General features: G+C 38.0%; 4 protein-coding genes across 7 annotated transcripts in view; 1 reads left to right on the plus strand and 3 right to left on the minus strand.

Moving 5' to 3' along the window:
* The window catches only part of acap2b (ArfGAP with coiled-coil, ankyrin repeat and PH domains 2b), a 35519-nt gene extending 31380 nt beyond the window's left edge, over positions 1-4139 (minus strand). For 2 of the 3 annotated variants that reach the window (XM_088425300.1, XM_088425301.1), the window contains exon 1: positions 3741-4138. In XM_088425300.1, the coding sequence (XP_088281426.1) occupies positions 3741-3793 (53 nt within the window). In that variant the 5' untranslated portion in view covers positions 3794-4138. Of the gene's footprint in view, positions 1-3740 lie in introns of all 3 variants that reach the window. The other variant, XM_088425299.1, reaches the window with a different exon arrangement.
* Positions 4140-5384: 1245 nt separating this feature from the next.
* Positions 5385-14008, minus strand: ppp1r2 (protein phosphatase 1, regulatory (inhibitor) subunit 2). The gene is made up of 6 exons (XM_088426676.1): positions 13636-14008; positions 10204-10311; positions 9910-9993; positions 7555-7664; positions 6882-7049; positions 5385-6618 (listed from the first exon to the last, which is right to left on the minus strand). The coding sequence occupies exons 1-6, from the start codon at positions 13761-13763 to the stop codon at positions 6599-6601; spliced, it is 618 nt and encodes a 205-aa protein (XP_088282802.1). The 5' UTR covers positions 13764-14008; the 3' UTR covers positions 5385-6598.
* A 197-nt stretch (positions 14009-14205) lies between these two features.
* Positions 14206-19090, minus strand: LOC148417041 (protein ANKUB1-like). 2 transcript variants are annotated; one of them, XM_088426156.1, is made up of 7 exons: positions 18900-19090; positions 17490-17669; positions 17217-17351; positions 16806-17022; positions 15887-16001; positions 15495-15793; positions 14206-14614 (listed from the first exon to the last, which is right to left on the minus strand). In XM_088426156.1, exons 2-7 carry the CDS (start codon positions 17577-17579, stop codon positions 14580-14582), a joined length of 891 nt encoding a protein of 296 aa, XP_088282282.1. In that variant the 5' UTR covers positions 17580-17669; positions 18900-19090; the 3' UTR covers positions 14206-14579. The 2 variants fall into 2 exon arrangements, with proteins under 2 accessions (XP_088282282.1, XP_088282281.1); XM_088426155.1 differs by having other exon boundaries at positions 14936-15793.
* A 142-nt stretch (positions 19091-19232) lies between these two features.
* Positions 19233-26459, plus strand: part of rnf13 (ring finger protein 13) — a 31218-nt gene continuing 23991 nt past the window's right edge. The window contains exons 1-3 of the mRNA XM_088426520.1: positions 19233-19429; positions 22026-22193; positions 22320-22400. Coding sequence (XP_088282646.1) covers positions 22080-22193; positions 22320-22400 — 195 coding nt within the window. The 5' untranslated portion in view covers positions 19233-19429; positions 22026-22079. The remainder of the gene's footprint in view (positions 19430-22025; positions 22194-22319; positions 22401-26459) is intronic.

Below are 26459 nucleotides of genomic sequence, written 5' to 3' on the forward strand. Positions count from 1 at the left end.
GATCTGCTGACTCGACAGCTGTCAGTGACTCAGAGGGAAAGCAGAAATGTTGGACCAATTCCTTTATAGAACAGAACGTATAAAGGCTTCAAATAGTGCAAAGACCAATTATGTTATCCCAACCAAGAACAAAGCGAGGAGTAGGAAGGGAGTCCCTCTGGATGACGTTTTACTCAAACTTCAAAATCAAAACGTGCATTAAAAAAATACCTATATAAAATACAATACCAATTGTGGGAGATTTAAATTTTGCTCTGAAAACATACGCAAACAGATCAAGACATGGCGCTAGGTCTCGACATTCACTTAACATTGTCATACTACTAATAATAGACATTCAAAGAGCATTTTCCATGCAAAGTATTGGCAAGTAGTCCATGTTAAGCAGCGATCGGCAAGTAGTGAATGGCCACAGTATTCATAAAATAAAATAATTTTAAAACACAAAAACACATTTTAAACAATACAGTACTTAATGACAAATAAGGAAAGCATGGGAAAAATTGTCTGCCTAAACTTATTTAATTTTATAATATTAAGTTTCACACAAGTGTGAAGAGAATGTAACATTGTAAAAAAAGGCTGGGCAATATCACCTTACAATAATTACTGGTACTGATAAAAAAAAATCCACTTTCCCATTTTAATTTGAATATTCACCCTTCGATAAAACAAAACGCAAATGACAATGTTACAATTCAAAACGGGGAAAAGTGGCTATTGAAACGCCAAAGTTAAAACATTATAAATATTGGGAGAATTACTATAAATGAACACAACACACTAATTCACATGCAACAACTAAACTGCAGTTGTGGGTAAGAGGTTTCGATGCTCATTGTAGCCAGGACAGCTAAGCATGGATGGTTATACTTCACGCGTCTCATGAATTTGTCAACTTAAGGTTGACAAAAATAAACACAGCCTGGTTTATGAACATAGACAGCTCCAAGGCTAAAAGGAGGATGAGTGCAAAAAAAGAAAAGATTGTGCCAAATTACCACTTGAAAACAAGCCTTTCTCTGGGGCTGCATATTCTCTGGCACAAAGTTGAAAGCAAACACTAAAATGGAAACAGATGTTGTGTGAATGAAAGCTGCTCCGCTCTAGTGGTGTATGGATCATGTTTTCATCCATTCTCTCCTGCTTTATCCTCCTCACTAGCCAAATACAAGCTGTTGGGTGTGTGCTAGGGGGGTGGAAACAAATCTGAGGGAAACGTGGTCTAAGTGGAAAACTGTTTGGAAATAATCTGTGATTCATCCGAACACGTGATAAGCCTGCAGTGGCGTGAGGAAAGCCAAGTGATGACTTGACTACATTGGCTAAAGGTCACCCAAGTCATGGATGAATGTGGTTACGACTGCACAGGATTCTGGGAAATAACATTGTGTTGACAACTTCACATTACCATAAAAAAGTTCATTAACATTAATTTGATGTAAATAACAGTTACATGATTATGAAAGCAAATTATGATATGATTGTTGTAAACCATCCATTGCCTTAAGTCATGTGTCGCTAAATTTTTATCTACAGTATATTGGTATTATTGTCTGTTCAACATCATGACGTGAAAACACTCAAGCAATGGTCTACATCTGAGCAAAATTCAACAAAGACTTTCCACTTCACCATGTCCGTCGCTATTAAAACTATTTTCCCACCTTAATATTAACTTGGGAAGCAACTATAACATTTTAGCATTGACAAATTTACTATTTTGATTGAGTCACCAGGCCAAATCAGATTTCATATCAATAAGCAATTACATCAATACAGTACAAAGAATGCATGTGAGGTGGAGTTACTGTTTTTCTTTAGGAAGGGGTCACCGTTGCCATGTTCTACACTGTAATATCTGTGACTTTGAATGTGTGCGGCTTTAAAAGGCGAAGCGTGGCGAGTGATGTGCGCTGATACTACCGTTTTAACTCTTTTCATTACATTGTTTGATATGAGGCGGTTCGGTGACGCAGTGGTTACCGAGTCCGCCTCACAGTTCAGGGACCCGCGTACAAATCCACCTTGCTCCATCCTTCCTGTGTGGAGTTTGCATGCTTTCCCTGAGCCCTTTACCTGAACTCATAAAACGGGTGACCATAACTTTAAAGAACTGAAAGAGGCGTGTCCAAAATGTTGCCCTGTCCTGTACATAAATAAAAGAATAATTAAATTTAGGGGTAGTTGAGCACCAGCTAAACAAACAAAATTGGCTAGAAATTGGCTTGAACTTCAGTAAATCGAAGAGCACTGAGTACACTGCCCTTTATAGTGGAAAGGTCAAAAGCTTTAAGTCCATAGTCCAGGTACCTGCAGACCTCACTCGGTCCATCAAAATCTCTCATCAGGTGATGAATAGACGCCAAGATTTGTCCTTCCTCAGGTAACTAAGCCAAGCCCAGATCCCCAAAAGTCTGCTGAGAAACTTTAAGGATCCAATACTGAGAGTGGAAGTTGAAGAAACCACAAAATACAAAACTTGATTGACCAGGATCCTGAAATGTACCATTATACAGGACCTTGGATTCAACTACTGCACTTTCATGTTTTACATCAAAGGAATGTATCACATTGTTTGATTGGTATACGGGTATGATGCGAGTTCATCGTTGGTCGTCATTGTCAGTCTCTGATAAACTTTGGCCCAACTGACCAGACTTGCGTGTCACATACCTTTTGAGTGATCAAACCAAACATCACTGATGACATGATTGCATGTGCAGAAAAGGACATTTGTTTTCAGACTGAACTGGTCACATAGATTGTTTTTGACAAAACCAGCTCTATCAAGAACAACAGCTCAAGACACTCCCATTGCACATACAAAAAAAAAATTGCCAATGAAAAAATGCTCAACAAATGAGTCTTAAAACATCTGTTCCTCATTTGTATGAAAAGAGCGGATGTTGCAGCATCACAAAATAAGGAGGTCGAGAAAGGAATGCAATAAGTCGCTTCTCGGATTTCTGGGAAGTGCAAAAATGAAAGGAAATCAGGAAGTTCAAAACTAAATATCACAATTTAAATCACAATTCACATACTTGTTATATCGTAAGATCCTTTGGCTCCAGCCAAAGAACACATCCACACTCTCATGTACACACGCAAAAAAAAAAAAAAAAAAAAAGTCATTGGGGCTGTTAAATTTGTCCAGTCATCATTCAAAGATCACACCTTGATCAAATTGGGTGACATCATACTGGATGGGTGACATAATGACGTTAATGGTAAATTTGCGAGACATGTGGGAACAAAAGTGGCCTTCATACTCAGTGTAGAAATCACACTTTCATTGGTATAGCTGTATTAATTCTTGAGAGGGCTTTTATCACCAAAAATAATATTCCTACAAATAATACAGATTTTAAAAAGCAGCTACACAAAAAGTGCTGATGTCCGTTATGGCGTGATATTAGATTATAAAGAGGTTTGTTTTCAAAAGGCAACTGAATCAGTTATTACTGTTTAATCTGTCTGGTCCGCTTCACATAATCGATCAACACTAAAGAGACCCACTTGATACTACGCCGATTGGAGTATATTGCTCCGTGAGTTTGTTTCCCTGCCAGATCGACTGGCTTCAGCTTTCTTAGGAGACCAAAATAGCAATATGGTAGTCCATCATCTTGTAGTTTACGAGTGTTAAACTCAATGCAAGAGCAGTATACGTTTATGACAAATACAAATGAGGGAAATTGGACATACGTGCACACACTTAGTCAGTTGACAGCGCTCACCTGAACCGCGGGGAGTCCTTCAAACATTCCTCGAAATCCACGGTTATCTTCATTTTGCCGTGCACGAGTGACCCTCAAACTGCCGATCGTTGCTTGATTGTAAAGACAGTAATCCGGAGTGAGTCTTTGTCGCTAATTAGCTCGTTAGCTAACGTCCCCGTAAGCGCTGCGCTGTCCGACGACCAGCTGCCTCTCGTTTCGAAGTCCGTCAAAGATCTGCTAGCCAGCTAGCCTAAAAAGGCCAGCAGCTACGCTTCACAAGTCGCACAAATGTAATCATAAACGAGTATTAGCGGACGGGGACAACGCCGAAACCTAACGCGACTCTTCGGACACTGCAGTCGATCGGTCACGGGAACGGAAAGTGTCGCCCCGCAGCAAGCTCATGGCAGCTAGTGTGGAGAGATCGTCTATAAACGAAAACAAGTCATGCATGACGCGGCGCAAGCGACAGCCTTTGCTACACGATTTCCTGTTCAAATCCTTAATTCTAATTATCAGGACGCCATTCACAAAATATCTTGCGCGATTGGGTCACGGACCAGGATTTCATTAGATTTTTTTTATTTTATTTTGGCAAACTGTTGGTTGTTTAAAAGTACTGAATAAAAGTTAACATACCGGTAATAACCATCAAATAGTGCTATAATAATTATAACCGTATAAACTTTCTGAACACGCCGCACGTTCCACACGCATATGCATTACGAGTGAGTTGTTACTCCTAGAATATGTCATCTTTGCATCCTGTGACAGGCTTCCTGATCCTTTGGAATTACTGTTGATGTCCCGAGGACAAACAAGAGCGTTCCTTGCCGCACTGCTCGATTGAATCCCTTGAAGAGATTGTCTGCATTAAATCTATATGTATATAGGTCGCTAGTAATAGAGCATTGAGCGGAATAACGATTGTTTACGCATTGCATGCAAAAGAGTTAATGAACGGTAGTTTCGTAGTAAATCTCACACTACTAGAGTAAGCGTGGATGGTTAATCCTAGCATGAACTCGGTCGTGGTTTTTATCCGATCAGTTGCTAAAGCTCCAAAAGGACTGATCCTATAAACTAACAGTGCCATCAAGTGTCGGGTAAAAAGATTACAAGTGCACGGTTGTCAACATGAGCACCTCCAATAAAAGGAATGTTTTCAAACGTTTGTGTACATGAGTCCTCTTAATTTTACTACTCATCACACACGATGATGACTTAAGGTATCATTGTACAACTTCTGGGGTGTTGGATTTTTGTGATGCTGATCGTGGAAAGTGGTAACCAAAAACAGTTGACATGCACAGACCATCTCATCACTGAAAACAAAACAAAAAAATACTGAAGTAATGAAAAATTAAAAACTGGAGAAAATGAGACCGCAAACTACCATGACACACTACTTATTCATGATGCACAAACTTTTGATTCATCTAAGGTAAGCATTACTGTAACATTTTTAGGTACAGTATCTTTATTATTATTTTTTTAATCTGTGGCTGTCACAATAATCCCAGTTCACGCAATGGTAGCAGATGAATGCATCAGGGTCAGAAAACACAAAATTCAGAATGACAAAAACAAAAGGCAAAAGTGGGTTTATGGAAGTCATAATGTTATGTATTGTATTTCCATAACAAAAAAAATCAGCGCATGGTCAGTCACAACAAGAATTTAATGGGTCAATGGAAAATAAAATTGAGTACAACACAAGACACTGTCACGGCTTCTCAACCATCCTTTCAATATTTAAAATGATAAATTTACATATTAGCAATCCGTTATTAAAGCCAACATTCATTAATTTATTCATCAGTAGCATTTTTCCTTCCTGCTTGAACATTATTAACAAAGCATAAAATGAACTAGAACATTTATTACAAGTTCCTTATTAGAATTTTGATTTTTTAAAATTTTGCATGAATAAGCTTAGTTGCACAAAGTCAAAACTAGCAAGGCGCGGTGAACACTGGTTGTATTCAAGTTGACAAAGGGGCTTTGTGAAACACATACAGTATTTCCTCCAACATCTCATTGTCTTTTGGACATGCACTAGTTCACTGTGTGACTTAATACGGTTCAGTCCTTGAGTGTTAGATAACATGACTCCACCCAAGAACAACAGGAAGCTGGAACCTGATTTAGTCCTGTCTTTTACACTCATCAGTTTGAGGTTCAGGAAAAAACAACCTTTACATGGAAAAGTGCTTCTTTACAGAAAACCTTTCAGTGTTTAACATAAGAATATAGTCTTAAAATTATCAGTGAGGTTTGGTGCTTTGTAAAGAGTACAAAAAAAAAAAAAAGGGAACGAAAAATATCCATGTTGGCTGATTTGTTTTAAGAAGCCTGTTTTCGATCTGTGGTGTGACGCTGTGGCTTCCATTATGTCAAGCAATTTATGGGCATCAAATTAAAATTGCCAGGGATATCAAAACAAACCAGAGCAGTGAGTCACAGATTCAAAGTCCATCTGAACTGCAGCCGGTGCAAGCACAGTCATCAGAGGGCGGTTTTCCCCTTGCTTGACCTTCCAGCGCTAGGGCCTGACACGAGGGAAGTCCCAGCTATTTTCCTCACAGGCCTTCAATTCCTGTTACACTCATATTATATTCAGAATGCACCAGTTGAGTCAGAAGGGAGATGGGAGACCTTCATGGGGTCAAGGGAAGGACATTTCCACTGGGTTCTCTATTGCACTTTTTGAAAGAGTGGAGAGGGGTGAATTGAAGGTTACTGGCTGTTTAGGGAAGTTAAATGGATGAAGAGCGTGGCTGGTGTTTGTCCTGACATTGGAAACATGCGGCGCAGTGACGTCATCTGTCAGCTTGGTGAGCCGACACATACCGGAGCGGGAAGAGGCACCTCATCTATGAGTCCAGAGAATCAGCTAGAGGGAACGAGACATAAACATTTACATTACTCGACCCGGCTCTTTTCAAGTTTGAACAGGTTGATTTAAGTAGTGAGGGAAAATGGAAGAGACACATTGCATTGAATGATTCCAACAAGACGCTAACATCCACCAATGTACAGTATTTACTGCACATACATACCAACAGGTGATTGACAATGGTGGTGAGAAGACCAAAAGCTTAATCTTTCACTGGCAAAGCTAAATAAAAACTGAACCCAATTCATATATTTTATTACCTTCTTGTGGCGGGTCAACACTGATCTCCTCAGCTTCTTCCGTTTCGTCCCTCATCTCCTCGTCTTCGTCCTCATCGAGTTCGCTCGCGATGAGCTGCCGAGCCAGCTTGATGTTGAGGCCCTCATTGTAGTGCTTCTTCCTCATCATTTGAAAATGTTTCTTTTTGGCTGTAGAGAACAAGGGGGAATTTGGTGTGGAATAAAAACTGTGTCTTTAAAAACATCAGAAATTTTAACAGTCACATTTAAATTAAATCTTCAAATATAGACTTCAATTCTACTTTGATGACTTAAAGACATACTGTATTAAATACAAGGATAATCCGTCTACTTTCATGAACAACAATAGAAATTAGAGAATATTTACTACTGAGAGGCTGAAAACAGAAGATTAGGACACTTTTAAATCATTTCAAATAATTATTCAATTTTTAATAATTACCCAATCATTAAAAGTTGCTAATTCATGTGATTACTTGATTAATTTTAATAGCGCTAGATTAAACCATTACATTTTTCTGGACCTGACTGCAATATGGAAACGTGATTTGTAGAGCCTGCAATTGTCTAGCGACTGCTGAGTTCTGCTTGAGTGGAACAATAAAAATTTGATCATCTGAATGACTATTATATTGAATAATGAGGTTGAAGTCTGGCACATGTCTTGGCTCACCTTGTTCCTCGGGGGACAGCTCCTCTTCCTCTTCACTACTTTCCTCTTCCTCCTCCTCCTCTTCTTCTGCTTTCATAAATCGAGGTTCTGACCCTTCTGCTGCTTTCAACCTTGACAAAAAGAGAAGGTTCTTGAAATTAGACATTACATTGCCCCTCAACTTTGCTGTAGTTTAATTAAAAAAGGTGCTGGAATAAAATAAAATAAAAACAAGTTGAATAAAAATATCTGCCTTGAACTACCTCCAAAACCATGTTTTGAAGGTTTCAAACATGAAACCCTCTTGGTGACGTACGCAGTGTAGCAGTTCCGGCAAGGGTGAACGACTCCCCAAAACCATGGAGTATCACAAATTATGGATTATTTACAATTAAAAAAAAAAGTGTGACAACAATGGAGTAATGTTCAATTATTGCCCACTGGAAATGGCATATAAACAATACTTTGGAAAATAACCACATAGGCTATGCAAAGACCGTCTTGAATTACGGCTCCATTGCTTGTCTTGGTGCACCATCTAGTGTTAGTCGGCAGGCTTTGATTATTTTAGCACATGGAGCTTCCAAACAAAGGAATTAACTTCTCTGTAACTGCTTTATCATCCAACAGTATAACCTAAAATGACAAACAATTTAGTTTTAGGTGTTAAAATATTAACCAGTAGGGGAGAGAGAAGCACAAGACGTCCTCAGTTTGCTCATCAAGAAGAAGATGATGATGGAGAAAAGAAGTACAGAATGTGATAGACCTCTTGGCAGCTAACAGGCAGGTCCAACCTCAAAGTTTTTTCATGCAATACTGTTGAAGCGTCGTCTGTAAATGACTTTAAACTTTGTGCAGTACTTTGGGCATTTTTGGGTCATTTTCTTCAATATTATTCTTGCAATATTTTAACCAAGGGATGGCACTCTCCTGGTAGTGTCATAACTAAGTGGTCATGCCATGAAATTTGACACGCTGTCACGACCTGGAAGAAATTTCTTTCAATACTTCCATTTTGATGTGAAATACCTTTAATGGAAAGATCAGAGGATTGAACAAAAGACTGCACAAGGGTAAAGACTACTAAGGCTGAATGGGAGTTAGAGTAGATCTAATTGCTAATTATTTATTTATCTTCGATACAAATCAATTTTTAGGCACCAATAAAATGTTCCTATACTAACTGGATTGAAATCATTATTAGCATTTGCATAAAATAAATCAACAACAAACATCAACAAACACTAACTACAATTTACTTCACACATAAAGTGGTAGTTAATGGATAGATTGAGGGATAGATACATAACGTTATATGTACATTACACATGTAACTCGCGTTTAACAATACGAGAGTATTAAAAGAAAGTGAGTGACGTGTGGGTGCGTGGGAGAGATTACTTGATGGCTAGATTAATCGATTGAAAAAAGATTTGATAGTGACAGACACCATCAGTTGTGAATAACTGAAAAACCTTCAAACAGGTCCTATTTGGGTGAGAGCAGATGGGGAGAAAGATGAGAATGAGATTAGAGGGAGGACAGATCGGGCACAAAGAGAGCGAACCAGCGAGAAAGAGGAGAAGCAAGCATGTGAGTACTCGAGCATGAAGCAAAAAGTAACAGATTTACCGTCTCTCGCACACAAGAGCGAGACAAAATGAATAATGGTTTCTGGCTGAGCGGATGGTGGTGAACGGCCGTAGGGGTAGAGCCCATTTACTGTACAACTGCTCGCCCAACAAAACTGGCCTGATTCAGCCTGTCATCTTAAATTTGATGATCTTCACACAAGATGTCAACAAAGACAAGACAATAAAGTATAGTATATTGAGATAAGGTGCATCAATGAAAAATACAAAGAAAACGTTAACATTTGTTGGATGAATGGACAGACATGGCGATCAGTTATTTCAGGAGGAAAAGAGCAGCTGATATCTAAGAGGCCTCGAGAGAAAACAGACAAAAGAGGCTAATTGACTTGTTAGCCGGGAGCTAACAGCTGTCCTCACTAAACCTAGTCTCATTCCAGCATCAATGCACTTCCTTTAGACGGATGTAAACAAACATCTCTCTCCAAGCCCACAAGCTAGCAAGGCTCAAAAAGTAACAACTGCTCATGCCAATAACAAACTTGTTGAGATCTGGTACTTTATTCCAGCATTTAAAAGAGTTGGAGACTGATTTTTTTTTTTAATTTGCATTCTTTAAATAAGGAATTATTTATTTATCATTACTTGTGTCACACAAGTTATTTCAGGAATCCCTCTGGGTTTGTCTTTCATTAACAGAGAAATACCCAAAACAATCCTTTTGTTTCTTTCTTTTTTTTGTTAATTCACCAAACTTTAATCTTGTCTCCTAAATTCTTACTTTGATGTCAGGTCTTCCACTGGGAGAGCACTCCGACCATCTGAGTCACTCAAGGCCCCCTCGTCCTCGTCGTCCCCAACCATTCTAAAAAAGGGCACATTGGAAATTCCTAAAGACAAAAACTTGGCAGGTCAAGAGGATGTCATGTAACCCCACCTTAATCATTTTGACCTATTCAAAATCAAACCCCATTCCTTAACCTTTCTACGCTGGGCTATGAACAAGCGACATCATAAATGCATCAATCCTTTTTCAATTAAAAGATTAGTGTGCTAAAATTTGATAAAAGCAAACCTGTTATAAGGTGTACTGGGCTCATCTATCTTCATCAGGCCGTAGTCTTTGTCTGCTGGATGATATGTGGCCAGGATATTCATCTCATCCCACTTCTGGCTTTTTTTTCTGGAAAAAAAAAAAAAAAAGTGCAAAAGCAGTGAGAAGTGCATTGTGACCACTTGCCTACGACACCCAGTTATCAACAGCCATCCTCAATCCCAAAAGGCCTTTCCAGGAACAGAAGAAACCTCAATTTAACTGGGGCTGAACATGTCCCACTTGTCATTTTTGACTGCATTCCTTTGGGAACAATTAGGACCAAATGCATGTGGCACTCAAAAGTAGTCACGGATATTTAGATTATTACTACATTTTGTATAAGCAATTTATTTATTTTTTTCCTAGAAAGTGGATGAAATGCAAACATAGCAGCTATGCACATGCTGGTATGTGACTAGGAACTTTTGGATCGGAACCTTTATAGTGTAGTGTTGTTGCTCCCAGGCTCCTTGTGAAAAGAGACAACTTGCTCCCCTCCCTTCAGAGGAAATTCAGGAATGACAAGCACAATGAGTCATGTCTTTATCTTTCTTCACACCACCTGTGTTTTCAGGTGTTTTTACAACTGTTACCCGGAATCCCAAGCAAGTGGAACCTGTAACATGTAGGAAAAATATTGCAAGTATCTATTTTTTAATCAGTGCAAGAAATGACTTAAAGAATGACTTGACATTTTGTGACAACATTTCAGTTTATTTCTGCTCTCTGGTAAAAACCTGCGTAAGCAAGGGGGTGGACTGCCAACCACAGCTACAGATAAATATAGGGTCGTATGCTGATGACTTTACCCGCTGGTGGTTTACAGCTGGCAACATTTCACTTGGAGATAACTCATTAAATAAAGTGAGTCATGAGAGAGAGCTGAGCCACGCTATCAGGTGACAGAGTCGAAGGGCAGTGAAGGAAGGTGCTCCCCTACTGTCTTCTGTGAACTGAACCCATCGGCAACAGCAGTGGGCATTGGTTTACTACTGAGGTAGAAGCTAGTCAAACCATACTCAATTGGATTCAAAACCACACCAGTGTGTGTGCAATGTGCACAATAGAGATCCTTAGACAAGCCATTTATTTCTCTTTGGATGGAACAACTTGAAGATCTGTGTCCTTGTTTAAACTGTACACAGGAATGTTGTATTGTTTAAATGGAGACAGCTGACGGGATGATGGGTGGGTTTACCAGGATATCCTTGAGTTGTAGAATGAGAAAAAAATAGGGTTTTGTTCCATGACTGGAACATAATCAGGGAAATCAGTTTAAGCTGTTGGAAAACTAAATGAGTGCACAAGGCTATCACCGTTAACTCTAAGGTCCATATTGGGTACTGTGGAACAAAAATATGATTATTATTTTGTTTAACAAATAGCAAGATGCCATTAGGGACAGATGTCAACAGTACTGTACCCTTAAGGCATTAACTACCAGCCCAGTAAAAATGGATGACATCTGTTGTCGTCAATGCTCAGTCACATGAAGTGACAGGTAGCGTAATTCAGTCTTTCAGTCAGCCAGCCAGCAAATATGGAGCTTTGACATACAGTTAGTGTGTAGTTTTTCTACATGTATGTTAATTATTTAGCTCAGCGCTATATTGCTTTTTTTTTTTTTGCACCTGTATTCAAAATGCAGAAGATGTGACCATATGATTTGTCCCTTTTATTATCGATTATGGCTTACTTATTTTTATTCTTGTATAAGAATTAAGAAATACCATTTAGTATCCAGTATATATGGAATCTAATAGCAGATTTACATAAACCCTCGAGCCACCAACCCCCCCCCCCCTTTTTTTTTTTTTTTTTTTTTTTTACTGCTTCACTCACTTCTAGAGGCTATTTTGGGAACAACACAGAAAAAGCTGGATTCACTGCCGGGAATGGAATTCACTAATAGCTGTCATCTCTGGCCTAATTTTACAGAGTGCTGCTCTGACATTACTAGTTCACATCTAGAGCTGCTGGCTAGGTAAGCAGAGGGACGCAGGCTCATAATCAGTCATCACAAAAACACTGATAGTGCGCTAAGAACAAGGTTGTTATTTTGGCAGTCCATTTCTGGTATTCTTTGTCTAGCCTCCAAAAGAATTAGCTCAATGAATGCCTTACAAAGCACACAAATGGGATATGAAACATCTTTGATCGTTCAATTCACTTTCGACACTGTAAGAGCCACAACAAACATTGTTATGTATATTCAATTCTTTAGTATTTCGATGTTTGACTTTGAGAATGTACTAAGGCAATGCTTTACAACTGAATTTTATTAAGCAACTTCAAAGGGTATGTGAAATTATGGCAGTTTCTAAAAGTATAACAAAAACTGATTTAAAGGTGTGACTGGAACAGTACCGTTTTATTTTCAAATTAAGGGCCAATTATTTGAACATGAAGCAAGTTATTGCTAAGTTGTGTTATAGTGACTACTTTGAAAATTGTTATGTTTATTTTGTTACGTTTTATAGAAATGTGCGTTGTCATTAGTGATTCAATTTTCATAAATCGAGGTTCTGATGCTTTTGCTAACTTCTCAAATTGCTTAATAAAATTCAAGTTGCAATGCCATTTCAAAGTTTAACAAATCAGACATGCATTTACCCACACTATTTTTAAGATCCCCATTCAACATTGCTTTGGGTAGGTGGTAGTTGACTGATAAAAATATTTCAAATCATTGATATATTTCTCATTGTAAAATGGTTGAGAATTACTGTATTAATTTAACCATATGATAAGGAGTGTTTTCTATTTAAAATGGTGAAGAACGACACAGCAATATCCCTTTGACGCCAGAAGCAATCTGACTTTTTTTCCCTTAAAATGATCGACATCGCGATATATACGGAATCAAATACCATTCTGAACAAAGCAGCAAATATATTACAGGCTGCAAAAAAAGGGGTTGGTAAATAATGGATTATGGGTCCATTAGTAAGTCCGTTAATAAGACAAGCGAGAAGGGGGGTAACATGATATAACAATTGCAGCAGTAAATAAAGCCAGTGAGACAATAAGGGCATCAGACAATATCAAAAAGTGGGTCATAAAATGACCTCTGATACCATTGGTTTCAATATCAACTTTGTTTGTTTGGTAGCCCATCTGTCGTTCATTTAACAGGTGTAACGTGGAATTATATGACTCGCACTGATAGATGGAGTGCAGCAAGAATGGTTGCAACTTATGAATGCGGTAGAAATAAAGGCTGACGAAAATAGTTTTAACAATAAAGCATAACTCTGCAAACAAGCGCTCAAATAATACTGCCACGAAATAACTCATTGCGGTCGTAAAGTTACGCTAGTCTACGCTAACAAGCGTGGTGGTGGTTAAGCTAGCTGTCGTTCAAGTAACCCGTTCGTGCGCACACACATTCAACAGTGAGGGAACACTTACTGTTGGTCTTCATCTGACAGTCCGGGAGTTTGCTCGGAATTTTCGCCAAGAAAGTCGCCAGGCGTAGGTTTACTGGTGGCGTCGTTCTTGTTTTTAAGGATGCCTTTTATCGGCCGCGGAGCTGCCATTCCTTCTCACAAGCAGCCCGTCAAAGCGGGTGGACTCGCGCAGGTGTTGATTCCGCGACTGTCTTTGCTTCAAATTATTTTCCTCCTCTCAATGTTCAAAGAGGGGGTCAAACATGCTCCCTCAGATACCGCCAACGATCTTCGCTACGTTCAGGAAAAACCTGGATAAAAGATCCGCGGAGCGAGAGCACATTTCTACTCTTGGTTCGCGACTGGCGGGGTTACTGTAGTGAGAGCGGGTGTGCTCATGACATCATATCGCGATAGTTTGAAAACGCGATTGCTGTGTAACGTTTAGGAAGCTCGGTCATTTCTAAAGCTTCTTCTTCTTTATTGACGGGCTGTAACCAACGTTCAGGTGCATACCGCCACCTGCTGCACATGCCTCCATCCTATCAATCTACTTGTTTTAGTTGTCCAAACATTTCCAAACTGCGTTACAATCCATGTTTTAAGCAAATGTATCTGTTATTTAACGTCAAAAATAGGGTGGACACTTGGCACATATTAATCACAAGCAAAAAGTCTAGCAGGAGTGGAAAAATTAGACAAGACCATTCATTCATTCATGGCAGCTCTCAGTTGAACTGTTGTCAAAAATAGTCTTTAAAATGTAGTTGCTACGTAAACAGCGATAGAAAATGGATGGATGGATTGTTTTTACAATGTCTCCGAATCTGAGTGGCTTCCTGTTGCAAAGTCGATGACTCAGACAGGTGGAAAAGGAGATGAATTAACACTTGTGCCTTCAATACAACTGTCAACAGAATCAAGGTGTGCTCGAGACGTGCTTCCTGGCAATACTTCGAGCAATACTCAGCTGCTCCACCCAGGACTTCTCTGTGAAGGCACTGCATGAAAGAAAAACATCATTTTGAATGATGTTAGTGAAAATAAAATATCCATTAGTATCACATTTGCATTTCAATATTTCATTCACGTAGTGCTGCTGATCTAGATTTTATTGGGGATGTATTTTGTATGATTTTGATTATCTCACCTCAAACTTATATTTAAATTTTTTTAGATAAATTATGCAATTTTAAACCTGAGTTTTCACTTTTTTGCGTCGATTTGGTTTGATGATATTCTGTAAGATATTTTTCTTTAAAATACATACTCAACAAAGGTGGGAAAACACTGCTGAAATTTAAAGTAGAAAGGGGTGAAACCTGGCCACTGTCAAGCAGTATATTGCATTTTCTCTGGCAGTTCTTCTTCTTCTGGGATCCAAAGGCATGTTGAAAAAGTAGTGGGAGGTTTGTAATGCACCAATGAATGCCTGACATGGAATTAGTTTGCTGCTAAGAGGTGGGAGTGAACACTGGCCGGCACATTGCCCACTGGGTGCTTGACTGGTATCATCCAATACACCATCCTGTCTGCTTAGTGTCTCACTGTTTTTTGGCTTGCCTTGAATCTCTTTCTTAAAGTCAGTAGGTTTTGTGGGCAACTTGCTATGAAGATATGGCAACACCCTGTTGATGGGGAAAAGAAAGTTGCTGGTAGTTTGTTTGTTCTTTGCTCTCCTTGGTTTGGAGGTCATTTTTGATTGGGTGAAGCCATCCACCAACAGCACTTTGCTATATAAGGTGCACGGGTTGTGATTTGACGCCATCCTTCGCTGCACTAATTGTAGCCAGCGCTTCATCTGTAGGTAGATTCGCATGGGCAGCGATATATTTGCTAGAAACACGACTGAACATAGCTTCTCTGCTAAGAAGCACATACATGCTCTGTGCCCATGCCGAACTGCAATTTTCAAAGGGTCCAGTCCATCTGCGTCCGGGCATGCCAAAGTCATAACGTCCTTGGTGACAAAGAGCTTGACGATGAGGAGCTGATTGCACTGCACAGCTACGTGAATGGGGCATCTTCTCGCGTTTTTGTGGGCAGTCTGGTGGCACCACTGGCGGTACGGATGGACGCCAACTGGCTCATTAGCACGCACACCCTTTCGCAGCAGCCAATCTGCCAGCTCCAAGTGACCAAAAGAGGCTGCCATGTAGAGTGCTACCCGCAGCTGAAACCTGCAAACATTTGAGAAAAAAAAAGTGAGGTTGTAAGATTTTTCCCAAGGTATATGTGACACGCACAATAGTGGTCCTCCGACCTCTTCTGACCTCAAGATAAGCCTCTCCTTTGACAAATAATTCTGGAGGGCTGTTGTGTGGCCAAAGAAGCAACCTTGGAGGTACTCAACCCACCCATCCCAGGTATCCAAACGAAGGATTGCACCTAAGACAAAAACAATGCAATGCATATATATATATATATATATATATATATATATATATATATATATATATATATATATATATATATATATATATATATATATATATATATATATATATATATATATATATATATATATATATATATATATAAAATAGCTCAAATGAAAAATGTACGTTTTTTTCTCCTCTTTCCACATTTTATGACAGATTCAACCGGTTAAACTTATTTCTGCAACAACTGTTTTCCCTAAATTTCTAAGCAAAAGCATAAAAAGGAGTTTTGATAATTCTGTAAGATTTATTATCTTTCAGCGTTATTTCAAATTGTTTATTATTCCTCCTAATTATTCAAGCAACAAATTCCATATTTTTTTTAATTCAGCTTTCAGCAGTCTCATCCAGTTTTTTCCACAAATTGCTTCATCTAGCTAACAAGTGTAATCGTGCAGCTTGGTAAATAAGTTTTGCTTCCAAAGTAAAATCAAATTGTCAATGTGTGATTATTTTTCAGGCAGTGTAGAGGTGAAGACCTCCTTGAGGAAGTCTCCACAAGTTCATTAACCATTAAATTAAAAAGAAAAAAAAAAAAAAACTAGAGCACTGTACTTAAAAAAGTTGCTAAATATAGCAAAAAGTCATCAAGTTGAAAACACTTGAGTAGTTAATTTGGCACAATGCCATAACTCTGCACCCAGTTGTAATGGCTCCTTTGATGAAATGGAATCATTCTAGGTACATTTTGGATGACGTTGTTACAAATCCCTATGAAGCGACATGCGAGAAAAAAAACAAAGCGTATTACCCACTTCGATGATATAGTATTGCAGCGTGTGGCAGTCATATAATTGAATTCCAGCAGATGTAGTAAGTCTGAAGGCGCTGACAGGAAGTCCACTCTGTGCAGACACTATAGTTTTTAATTGGGCCACTGACATCTTTTGGAGGGGCATATTGTCCATAACTGGCAAAGTTTGTCCTGTCACAACATTGAAGATGTACACCAAAGGTTTCTGATGAATCTGAAAAAAAAGAAAGAAAGACAAACAGTGAAAATTCATGTTGTTTACCTTTTTCTTAAATGCTACAAAAAAACTAATACTGCACTATATGGTATATAACTTAAGTTACTTGTAATCAATACAATAAAGTAGTAATACTGGTCTTGGACAGAAAAGCAGAAAAATGTGTAATAATGTTAAAAAAGTCAGAATACCTTTACAAGGGTTTTTATGGTGCTGCCGCTCCTAATGCCAACGTCACAGAGAGCCCAACAATCCTGGAGCGCTGCCCCACCATAGGTCAGTTCCAGGTATTGGGTCTCATTGGATATTTGCACGAGAAAAGACTCCTATAGAAAAGATCAAGAACATTTCTGATTACCATGAAGCAAAATTTCATAGTAAATGTAATATAAAATCGAGTGTTTCCATTTTACCGAGTGAAAGCATGAGCAATTCTAAATATTTGAGATTTTAAAGACACTTACCTTTACCATCTGTTTAAGAGCCCCCACTGTTTGACTCGCAGCAATGTCAAAAGACTCCCAGGAGCCCTCGAAGCAGACAAAAATCCTCATGGTCAGAACATTCGTGGCTCTCTCTGATGTTTGAGCTTCCCCGTGTCTCTTGATGAGACCACAGTGAGTGGGGGCTGCAGGGTGGTGTCACTGTAAAGAGATTAACCAAATGAAATGCTATAAATCAGTGTTCCAGGCCAAGTATTTTTCGTATTCGGATAGCTTTCGGAAAATTCAAATTGAATATCAAGTATTCGGCCGAAAATAGCTGTATACTTTTTTGCTCGGTGATTATAAAAACAGAACACCAACATAAAACATTTCTACTTCATTATTAATGACAAAATTTTATAAAGTTCTGATGACTAACATTTTTTCTAACCAAAATTTAAACTGTGCTAAACAGCATGCTACTTTTCCTCTCTGGAAACCCTACATACAAAGCTAGTTTTGATTTGGTGTGTTCATTTGCTGGAACGAATAAAATGAAACACGAACATCTGACGTCAATTCCTTTCACTGTTCCACAAGTGAAAGAGAAAAGAAGTATTTACTGCTTTCACTCTGCATTGAGGCAATGCCATTTGTTTGAGTGTTCTTTGATAGAATTTAACAGCGGTTCAATAAAGTTTTACTGGGAAACAAGTCATTTGCATGTGACCTTTAAATGTTTTTCTTCGTCCTCTTCACACTGAAGCAGCACGATGCAAATTTAAGTTTTAAAGACACACAATGTTTACAGTGAACGGGCTGAAAGTGATAAGTCTCTTCACCTGTTAGTGTATTTTCTTGCAAACTAATATTTATATAGCACTTCTTATACTCCTTTAAAAGCTACACCGAATGAGTGAGAAAACCAAAAAACACACACTTCAGTATAGCGTCACAATACTTAATCCACCACTTTTATGTCGTTGCAGTTGTAGAAATGTAATACTGTATTGATAATAATAATCAGGTTTATTTTTGTAATAAAACATCAAAATATCTAATGTTTTTACATGATAATGATTGTATTCATGCGACCAATTTATAAATTAAATGTTAAATTGTGGAAAAAATGTTAGTGTATAGAATGAGTAAAAATACAAATAGTTAATAATCAGGTTTATTTTTGTAATAAAGCATCAAAATATCTAATGTTTTTACATGATAATGATTGTATTCATGCGACCAATTCATAAATTAAATGTTAAACTGTGGAAAAATTGTTAGTGTATAGAATGAGTAAAAATACGAATAGTTAAACATAGTACAAATAGTACGTGTTTGAATTGCATTAATACAAATTTCATGGAACAAATTTCGTAAATATAGACCAGCGGTTGTGCAATCGTGTTTAAGCCTGCAGAGAAACCCTTTACAGACCAGATAACTCACCACTATCATTAATCTTGTGTCGTCCAAGGGATTTTTGAAGAGGTGTGAACTATAAGGAGTGTTGAGGGTGTGTTGGAGGAAAAATGTGGAGAAATATATCAAAAGTCAAACTTTGTTCTTAGATTAAAAAAAATACCACACATGATACGAGAATAAGCAAAGAAACGTATACACGATTTACTGTATGCTATTCCGTCGGATGGGCAGCACATGTTTGTTTTGGAACCGTCACGTGTGAAGTGTTTACGTCTGTAACCATTTCCGGAAAGATTTGTGATGGACAGTCACTTTACCCAATCAGATGTGTGGCATTGGAGTGGGCGTGTGGCGGAAGTTAGTAGTCTAACATTAAACGAGAAAATAGCACTCTGGAGTGGATTAGCGGTTTGGCCTTAACGTTTGAACATCATGACGTGCAGACACGATCGATGTCGTTGCACTCAGTCCTTCACATGACTTGTCGAGTCATATAACTATGTCCTTTCCTGGAGCTTCTATTGGATAAGACAAATCACCGCGGAGAATTCAAGGTAAAGGCAGTAGCTAACCCGCGTTAGCATATTCCTAGCTCGGGTAATAATTAAAGGACGCTCTTTTCCTCATCGCGTGATCAACGCATCCTGTCGTTTATTTGAGTATAGCGAGGATAAACATTTTTGCTTTTGATTATCCAGTCCACACTGCTTGTCGTTCCGTATTTACACATATTCGTTTTTAAATGAGTGTCTGAGATTTGTTTGTAACGATCTCGTCGCCTTATAATATCCAAGGTTCTGATTTGGACATGTTGTCATTTTTAACAGATCACGATTAAATCTTTCTCTGGTTTGTAATCGGAAGTCACTTGGTCTGTAGTCATCTGCTCACAGCTGTCATGTGGGCCATGTAGCTTTCGCTTCCCTTTTAGTTTCCCTTTTAACTAGTTTGTAATTTTGTATGCGCCCCCCTCCACCCCATATATATATATATATATATATATATATATATATATATATATATATATATATATATATATATATATATATATATATATATATATATATAAACCCAAAACCATTATGCGTGTTATTGAGCATGCATCAAAGAATAATTATTTAAGGCTCATGACAAAAATGGCAGAAAAAAAACAAAACTACAAAATATATGATTAAACTTCAATGGAGCGCGTCTTAACCCCCTCCAGGCAGGCGTCGCAAATGAGCAAAACTAATGTAAGAGTCCCCTAGGTATTCCACATTAATACTGATTGAGGCATTTTTTTTTGTTTGAAATAAAAAGAAACTTAATTTGAGTCGAAAGGGTTTCAAACTGCAAAACATAGAACACTTACGTCTTGTCGTATGTCATGGAGTTCTCATTTGTGTCAGTGAGAGGAAAAAACTTGGAAAAAGTAGGTCTTTCTCAGTGCAGATGCCATGACTGACCATACGACTGTCCCTGTCTTGGGTTTTGGCTCACCATTTCATATTGGGAGATTGAGTCATAGGTCACAAAGGTCATCTGACAAGTCTCGTTGACCATGTACTGTACATATTATAGATATTCGCCACCATGTGACCAGTAAATATTATGTCAGACAACAGACCCAATTTATTTTTTGTAATGGATATCGGGCTATGAAAAGGAAAGTCGATTCAAATCGATTGTTTTTTTGTTTTTTTTTCTTAAAGAAAATTAAGAAAGATACAAGTTTTTTTACTACTTTTTTTTTCAATAGATATGTGTGTGTGTGGGGGGGGGGGGGGGGTCCTTTTGGAAAAATATCACAGGATTTATGTAAATTGCTGCACTTTAAATGTCCAACATTTGTCTGGTCTATGTACCTGTTGTCGAAGAGTAATACCCGCCTGAAGGGTTCCCACGCTTTTTTTCTTATGTAAAGTTCATGTGAGGCAAGGCACCCCCTGCAAAATGTTTGTGGCTGAGAGGCGCCTTTAAAAGTTATCGATGTCGATACATCACTGTTTTTGTAACGTGCAGTTAATTGATACTATGTTCCGAGCACTTTACAGTTTAAGCTCTTTTCATGTTGAATGATATTAAAAAAACAATAATCCATAGGCATTTATAAGAAAAAAAATCTATGGATTGAATGTCTTTGTATGTTCGGTCACAAAAACGGACACTTTCCATGAATGTGGCATCGAGTTGCACCTTAGTAAGCTTCTTGGTAAGTAGCCACAGAACTCACTGGGTGGAGTTGCTATGGCTTCATTAACATGATCTATAATTAAATGTGCTATGCCTGAGGCATGTAACATACTTAGACAAAGACATTGCTTACTTTTTGGGTATCCTCCTGAGACACAACTTATTCATTTGTGTCCTTGTTTGTGGAGTTTTGTTTTTATTCTTTATGTTTTGACTCATTTGAGCTACTAGGGCATGCTCTTCTTTTCCAATCCTGTTTGTGTTTTGCTGAGACAAAATGGACATATCAGTGGACACCTATTTTTATGCCTGAATTATAAAAGCCTGAAGACTATGAAAGGAAGCACATCTGCATGTCAGAAAACACAGTTGCAGGTGGCTTCTTGAATTTTGCCGAACTTTTTTAAACATCCCCTATCTTCTGTTCATGCCACTTTCATTTGTTGCATGACAATTTATATATGTGTATATATATATATATATATATATGTATCTATATATATATCAGTGGTTCTTAACCTGGGTTCGATCGAACCCTAGGGGTTCGGTGAGTCGGTCTCAGGGGTTTGGTGGAGCCTCCGCCGCAGAGGTCCACCCCTCAGTCTAGTCTGCAGTTAGTGGGCACAGTCATTGAAAGCGTCCTGCTCTGAGATTCCTACCATGCACTGTGTTGGTTTTGTTATTTGAACAACAAAAACTCGAGCCTTGCATGTAATTTGTACGCTGGCCAAGAAGGCTACTTGCGAGACATAATTAACTGTATGACAGAGACTGCTGCGTAAAATTTGAACACAGGCTTGAAATGGAGCCGGACTTTGGACATATCTTATCTGGTGAAAGAACATTACATCTTTGTCACAATATGTCACCGGCATAGATTAATGAACAAAAATCCATTAATACGTAAATAGTAATAATACGTAAATATTTGATCAGTTGAAGTAAATTCATGGAAGATAATGTCCTGTATCATAGTGTCCGTTTATGGGCAAGCGGTGCAGTAGCTGAGCCTTGCAACGTGATGCCAAGATGCTGCTGTCGCTGGGAATGCTGATGCTGTCGGCCACGCAGATCTACACCATCTTCACCGTCCAGCTGTTTGCTTCCCTCAACCTGCTGCCTGTGGAAGCCGACATTGCAGCTGTGAGTAACTCTCAATGTCAACACTGCACCTAGTGATGATTTGTCCACATCCTTTTTGTAGTAAAAACACATCTATTTTAAAACAGTGCCCTAAACAGCAAATTTTTACCTTTTGTTATATTTCAGTACTCATTTGACAACAAAACTAAGACTTTTGCTGACTTCCCGTCGAGGTTTGGGTACCGACTACCTAGCGATGGATTGAAGGTGAGTCCGAAAGCCAATGAGATATTTTCGAAGTAGAGTTGGGCGATATGGCCAAAAAAATAAAAAATAAAAAAAAAACTTTTTCTTTGACCCGCCCAGTCATTCTGGACGGTTACAACTTTGATAAATTTTAGTTAGGGCAGACTCAACATGTATTTATAAAGGGAAGATTTGATTTATTAAAAAAAAAAAAATCTGTGATCCTGATTACGGTAACTCAGTTCTTAGATACTTTAACCTTAAAATTCTTCCCTTTTGCAAAAAAATAGCTATTCATAATCATCATCGTCAAGCAGTTAGTAACTATTGTAAACCAGTCTTGTAAAACGGCATCATTCTGCCACTTGTGTAAAACCTCGATTTCAAGATTTTGCTGATTTTTAAATCCTCAGATTTTAAAAGGTTGACTTACCATCATCGAATTGATTGAATTATTTTCTTAGCCCTCATCTTTACACCGAACACAATCTACCTGTCGCCTAAAAAACTTCCCACATAATAAAAGGAGCATGGTTGCAGCTGACCATTCTTTGAATAATCATTTACTCTGTCAACTATTTTGTCAGCTAATCGATGAATTGGATCAACAAAAAGTCTTAATATCCATCCCTCTATTCAAAAGCAAGAGATGAGAGAGAAGAAGAGAAATTGACAGTGCAATAACCTACTGTAAGTAACTAAGATTCATATGCTGGTTTGATTAGTAACATCTTAAAAAGGAAAATATGTTGGAAAAAAAAACCCATAAAAACAGATAAAATGAATACATCTACTTCCATGTAGGACTATAGACTAAGGAGACACAGTAATTTACAGGTTACATGATGAAATACTGAGGATTTTGGTAATTACATTGAACAAAGTCTCCTAACAATTAATCGATTATTGGAAGTGATTAATTAATTTCAGAATCGGTTACTTGTCGATTAATCGTTGCAACTCTAAAAAAGCTCCAAATAAGTACAAAAAATTCATTCCGTTACATGATCACCCTGGTGTCATTTTGAGATCTTTATTAATATTAGTCACAATTACAACCAAGTTAAGCATTTTATAGGCTCTGAAAAATATAGCCAAGCAAGTGGCATTGTATTCAGAAGAAAATTATTTGTTACATTTTTAACTTTTTATTCATTTATTTTTTTAAAGAAAAACATGCCCGCAGCGCTGCCTTTTGCATCACAAGGCAACACAAGACTGAGGATTCCCTTCAGGGCAACAAGCGGACAAACAAAGCATTCTTTGTTTTCGCTTACACAACTACTGCTGTGTACACTCGCCACGCGTATCCAAAACAACACCACGAGTATCAACCCACGGAACGCAATGCTCAGTTTTGTGGCAACTGATTATTTTTCTAGATTAGTGCTGGGAATCGAATAATGAAATGTAGCACAACACTAAAATTACCTGGCAAATTTTAGTGATAAAGACGTTGGATGAGAATTCTGAGCAGAAATGTGTGAAACTCAGTTTTCCATGTAATTCTTAACAGAGGGCCATGTGATTGACCTCACATCATACTCGTAGGTTATGAGTTCAAATAGCTATGTGCTTGAGTCCGTTTGTTTTTGGGAACTCCCACATAACAAATAACATGCATGGTGGTATGTTATTTGAAGGCTTTTAACTGGCCATAGGTGTGACTGGTGAATGGTTCTTAGTCTGAAAATCAGGTGAGATATGCTCCAGCTCATCTGTGACCTTCAATATAAGCCAGGGGTGGGCAAACGTGTGCTCAGGGGCCTTATGAATTTTTAAAATGGAGAAATGGACCAGGTCATTTATAAATCAGGTTTAAAAAAAAACATGTATGAGAGCTCATTTAGGATAAAAATAATAACTAGATTTGTTTTCTTATTTTATGTCTAATTGTTGTCATTAAGATTAATTCACCAATTATTTAAGAATACCTTGTAGGTATATACACATGTGAAATAGTCTATTTTCCTTTTTTAATTGCATATTTAATCAATTATTCAGCCAATTAATTAATGAGGGGAGTAGTCACAAAATTTTCCAAAATTAATAATCATGAATCACATTCTTCAACTACTATCTTCTATGAGTTTGTAACCAATATTTACTTAAGTAAAATCTTGAAATTACTGTAAAATCTTCATAATAGCTTTCTATTATATAATAGCTTTCTATTAGTCTCGTGGACTCAAGCTAGCTAATCAACTAACACAGCTACGAAGGTCAACTTCAAAATAAATGCTTTCTACAGCTATTGCATTGTCATGCCTTTAATATGATTATTTTTTCAGTAAAATAAACTGTTGAACAAAGCTACCAAATCTCAAAGCCTCATTTCTAGTTTTAGTTCTGCTCATCAGCACCACACTCCAGCTGTGTTTACGATGCCCAGTGGATGTAACTCGAGCATCATAACATCATAACAGTAACATCCATCTTTTTCTTTTTTGTGCTGGTGACTTTTCTCTGACTTCGGTTGGAAGCAAAGTAAGCCGTAAAGCTGCCACACAAACTGAATTGAATTGAGTTAACAGTCGTTTTTTTAAACACTTAAACAAAATTCATGTTCGAATTGAAAAAAGATGACTTTGGATAGCGGGAAGCTCGATGGCGCAGTCACAATCTTGCTCCATCCAATAGGAGAGATGGCACGGGGAAAATGGAAGAAAATGAATCCGATTTCCAATGTCCCAAGACAAGTGTCTTACCGTAAGGGTGTAAACCAGTGGTGTCAAACTAATTTTTATTTTGGGCCGCATTATAGTGATTGTTTCTGTCAGAGGGCCGGAATGACTGTGAATTCAAATACATTTTAAGTGTGTTGATCACACATTTACCAAGAATTGCTATCAGAAGCCGGCAAAAACTGTTCAAAAGAGATTTGGAGGATAAGAAAATGTTTGTTTTTCTTCCCCCAATTTTTTAAACTTGCAATTTTGGTATTTTAGTCAGAAACCTGAAGTCAAATCAGCATTTCAAGGGCCGCAAAAAGTGAGGTGGCGGGCCGGATCTGGCCCCCGGGCCTTGACTTTGACACCTGTGGTGTAAACTGTAAAGGGAGGCAGAGCGGCCCATACATAGCCTGAGGTTTACAGCAAGGTGGTGCTCTTGACCCTTGTAACTCAAACCAAATATTTAAATAATGGGGGCTTCCTATTAATCTATAAAAGCTGAAGAAAAATGATGCTTAATAACTATAAATGGTCCACTGAGTCATTTATGTTTACAATACCCGCTGAAACAACCCTTTTCAAACCTTTTAAGAACAATGGTCCTCAACCTACAATGGCAAATGATTTATGAATTTCATCATCTGCGGTACATATTATCAAAAGATTTAGAGAATCTGGATTAATCTCTGCATGTAAACGACCAGGCCAAATACCAACATGGAATGCTCTTGACATTCAATCCCTCAGGTGGCACTTCATTATAAACGAGCATAATTGAAGGATATTACTCAGGAACTCTTGTGAAAACCATTGTACTCAGGAACTCTTGTGAAAACCATTGTCAGTTAGGTCACTACATCTATAGATACAAGTTAAAACGCTCCCATGCAAATAAAAACAATACGTCAGAGTCATGGAACCTAGGGTGGAAGTGCAGATTGGCTTGCAGACACATGACAGAAAATGACTAATGATTTACTTGGTTCTTTAGTTTCACACTTTATGGATGGACACTGGCCAGGCACTCTGGATAAGTAACTATTTGTATTCAAGCAATTAAAGCTATTTTACTAAGTAAATCACAGTATTTTACGATGTCCCTTTAAAAACTGTAAGGTGAACTGTTATGTTTCCACATTATATGCTTGATGAATGTTTTGCTGTCACTCTTGTCAGATTTATCCAACAAAATGTTGATATATTTATTTAACAAAAGTGACATATTTACAAAATATTTAAACAGGCACGGGGATAAGAGTTCATTTCCGATCTGTTGTCTCGCTTTTTTTCCCTAATAAACCAAGTCACCACTCTTCCTCATTTCTCTGCTACTTCCTGTATATCCTTATTTGGCCAACAGAGGACCCTTGGCAAGAGACCTTTTCTACCTACTGTAGAGCCATATTTG

The sequence above is a fragment of the Hippichthys cyanospilos genome, chromosome 10 (genome assembly GCF_059441005.1).
Source record: "Hippichthys cyanospilos isolate Australia breed blue-spotted pipefish chromosome 10, RoL_Hcya_1.0, whole genome shotgun sequence".
NCBI classification, from domain to species: Eukaryota; Metazoa; Chordata; class Actinopteri; order Syngnathiformes; family Syngnathidae; genus Hippichthys; species Hippichthys cyanospilos.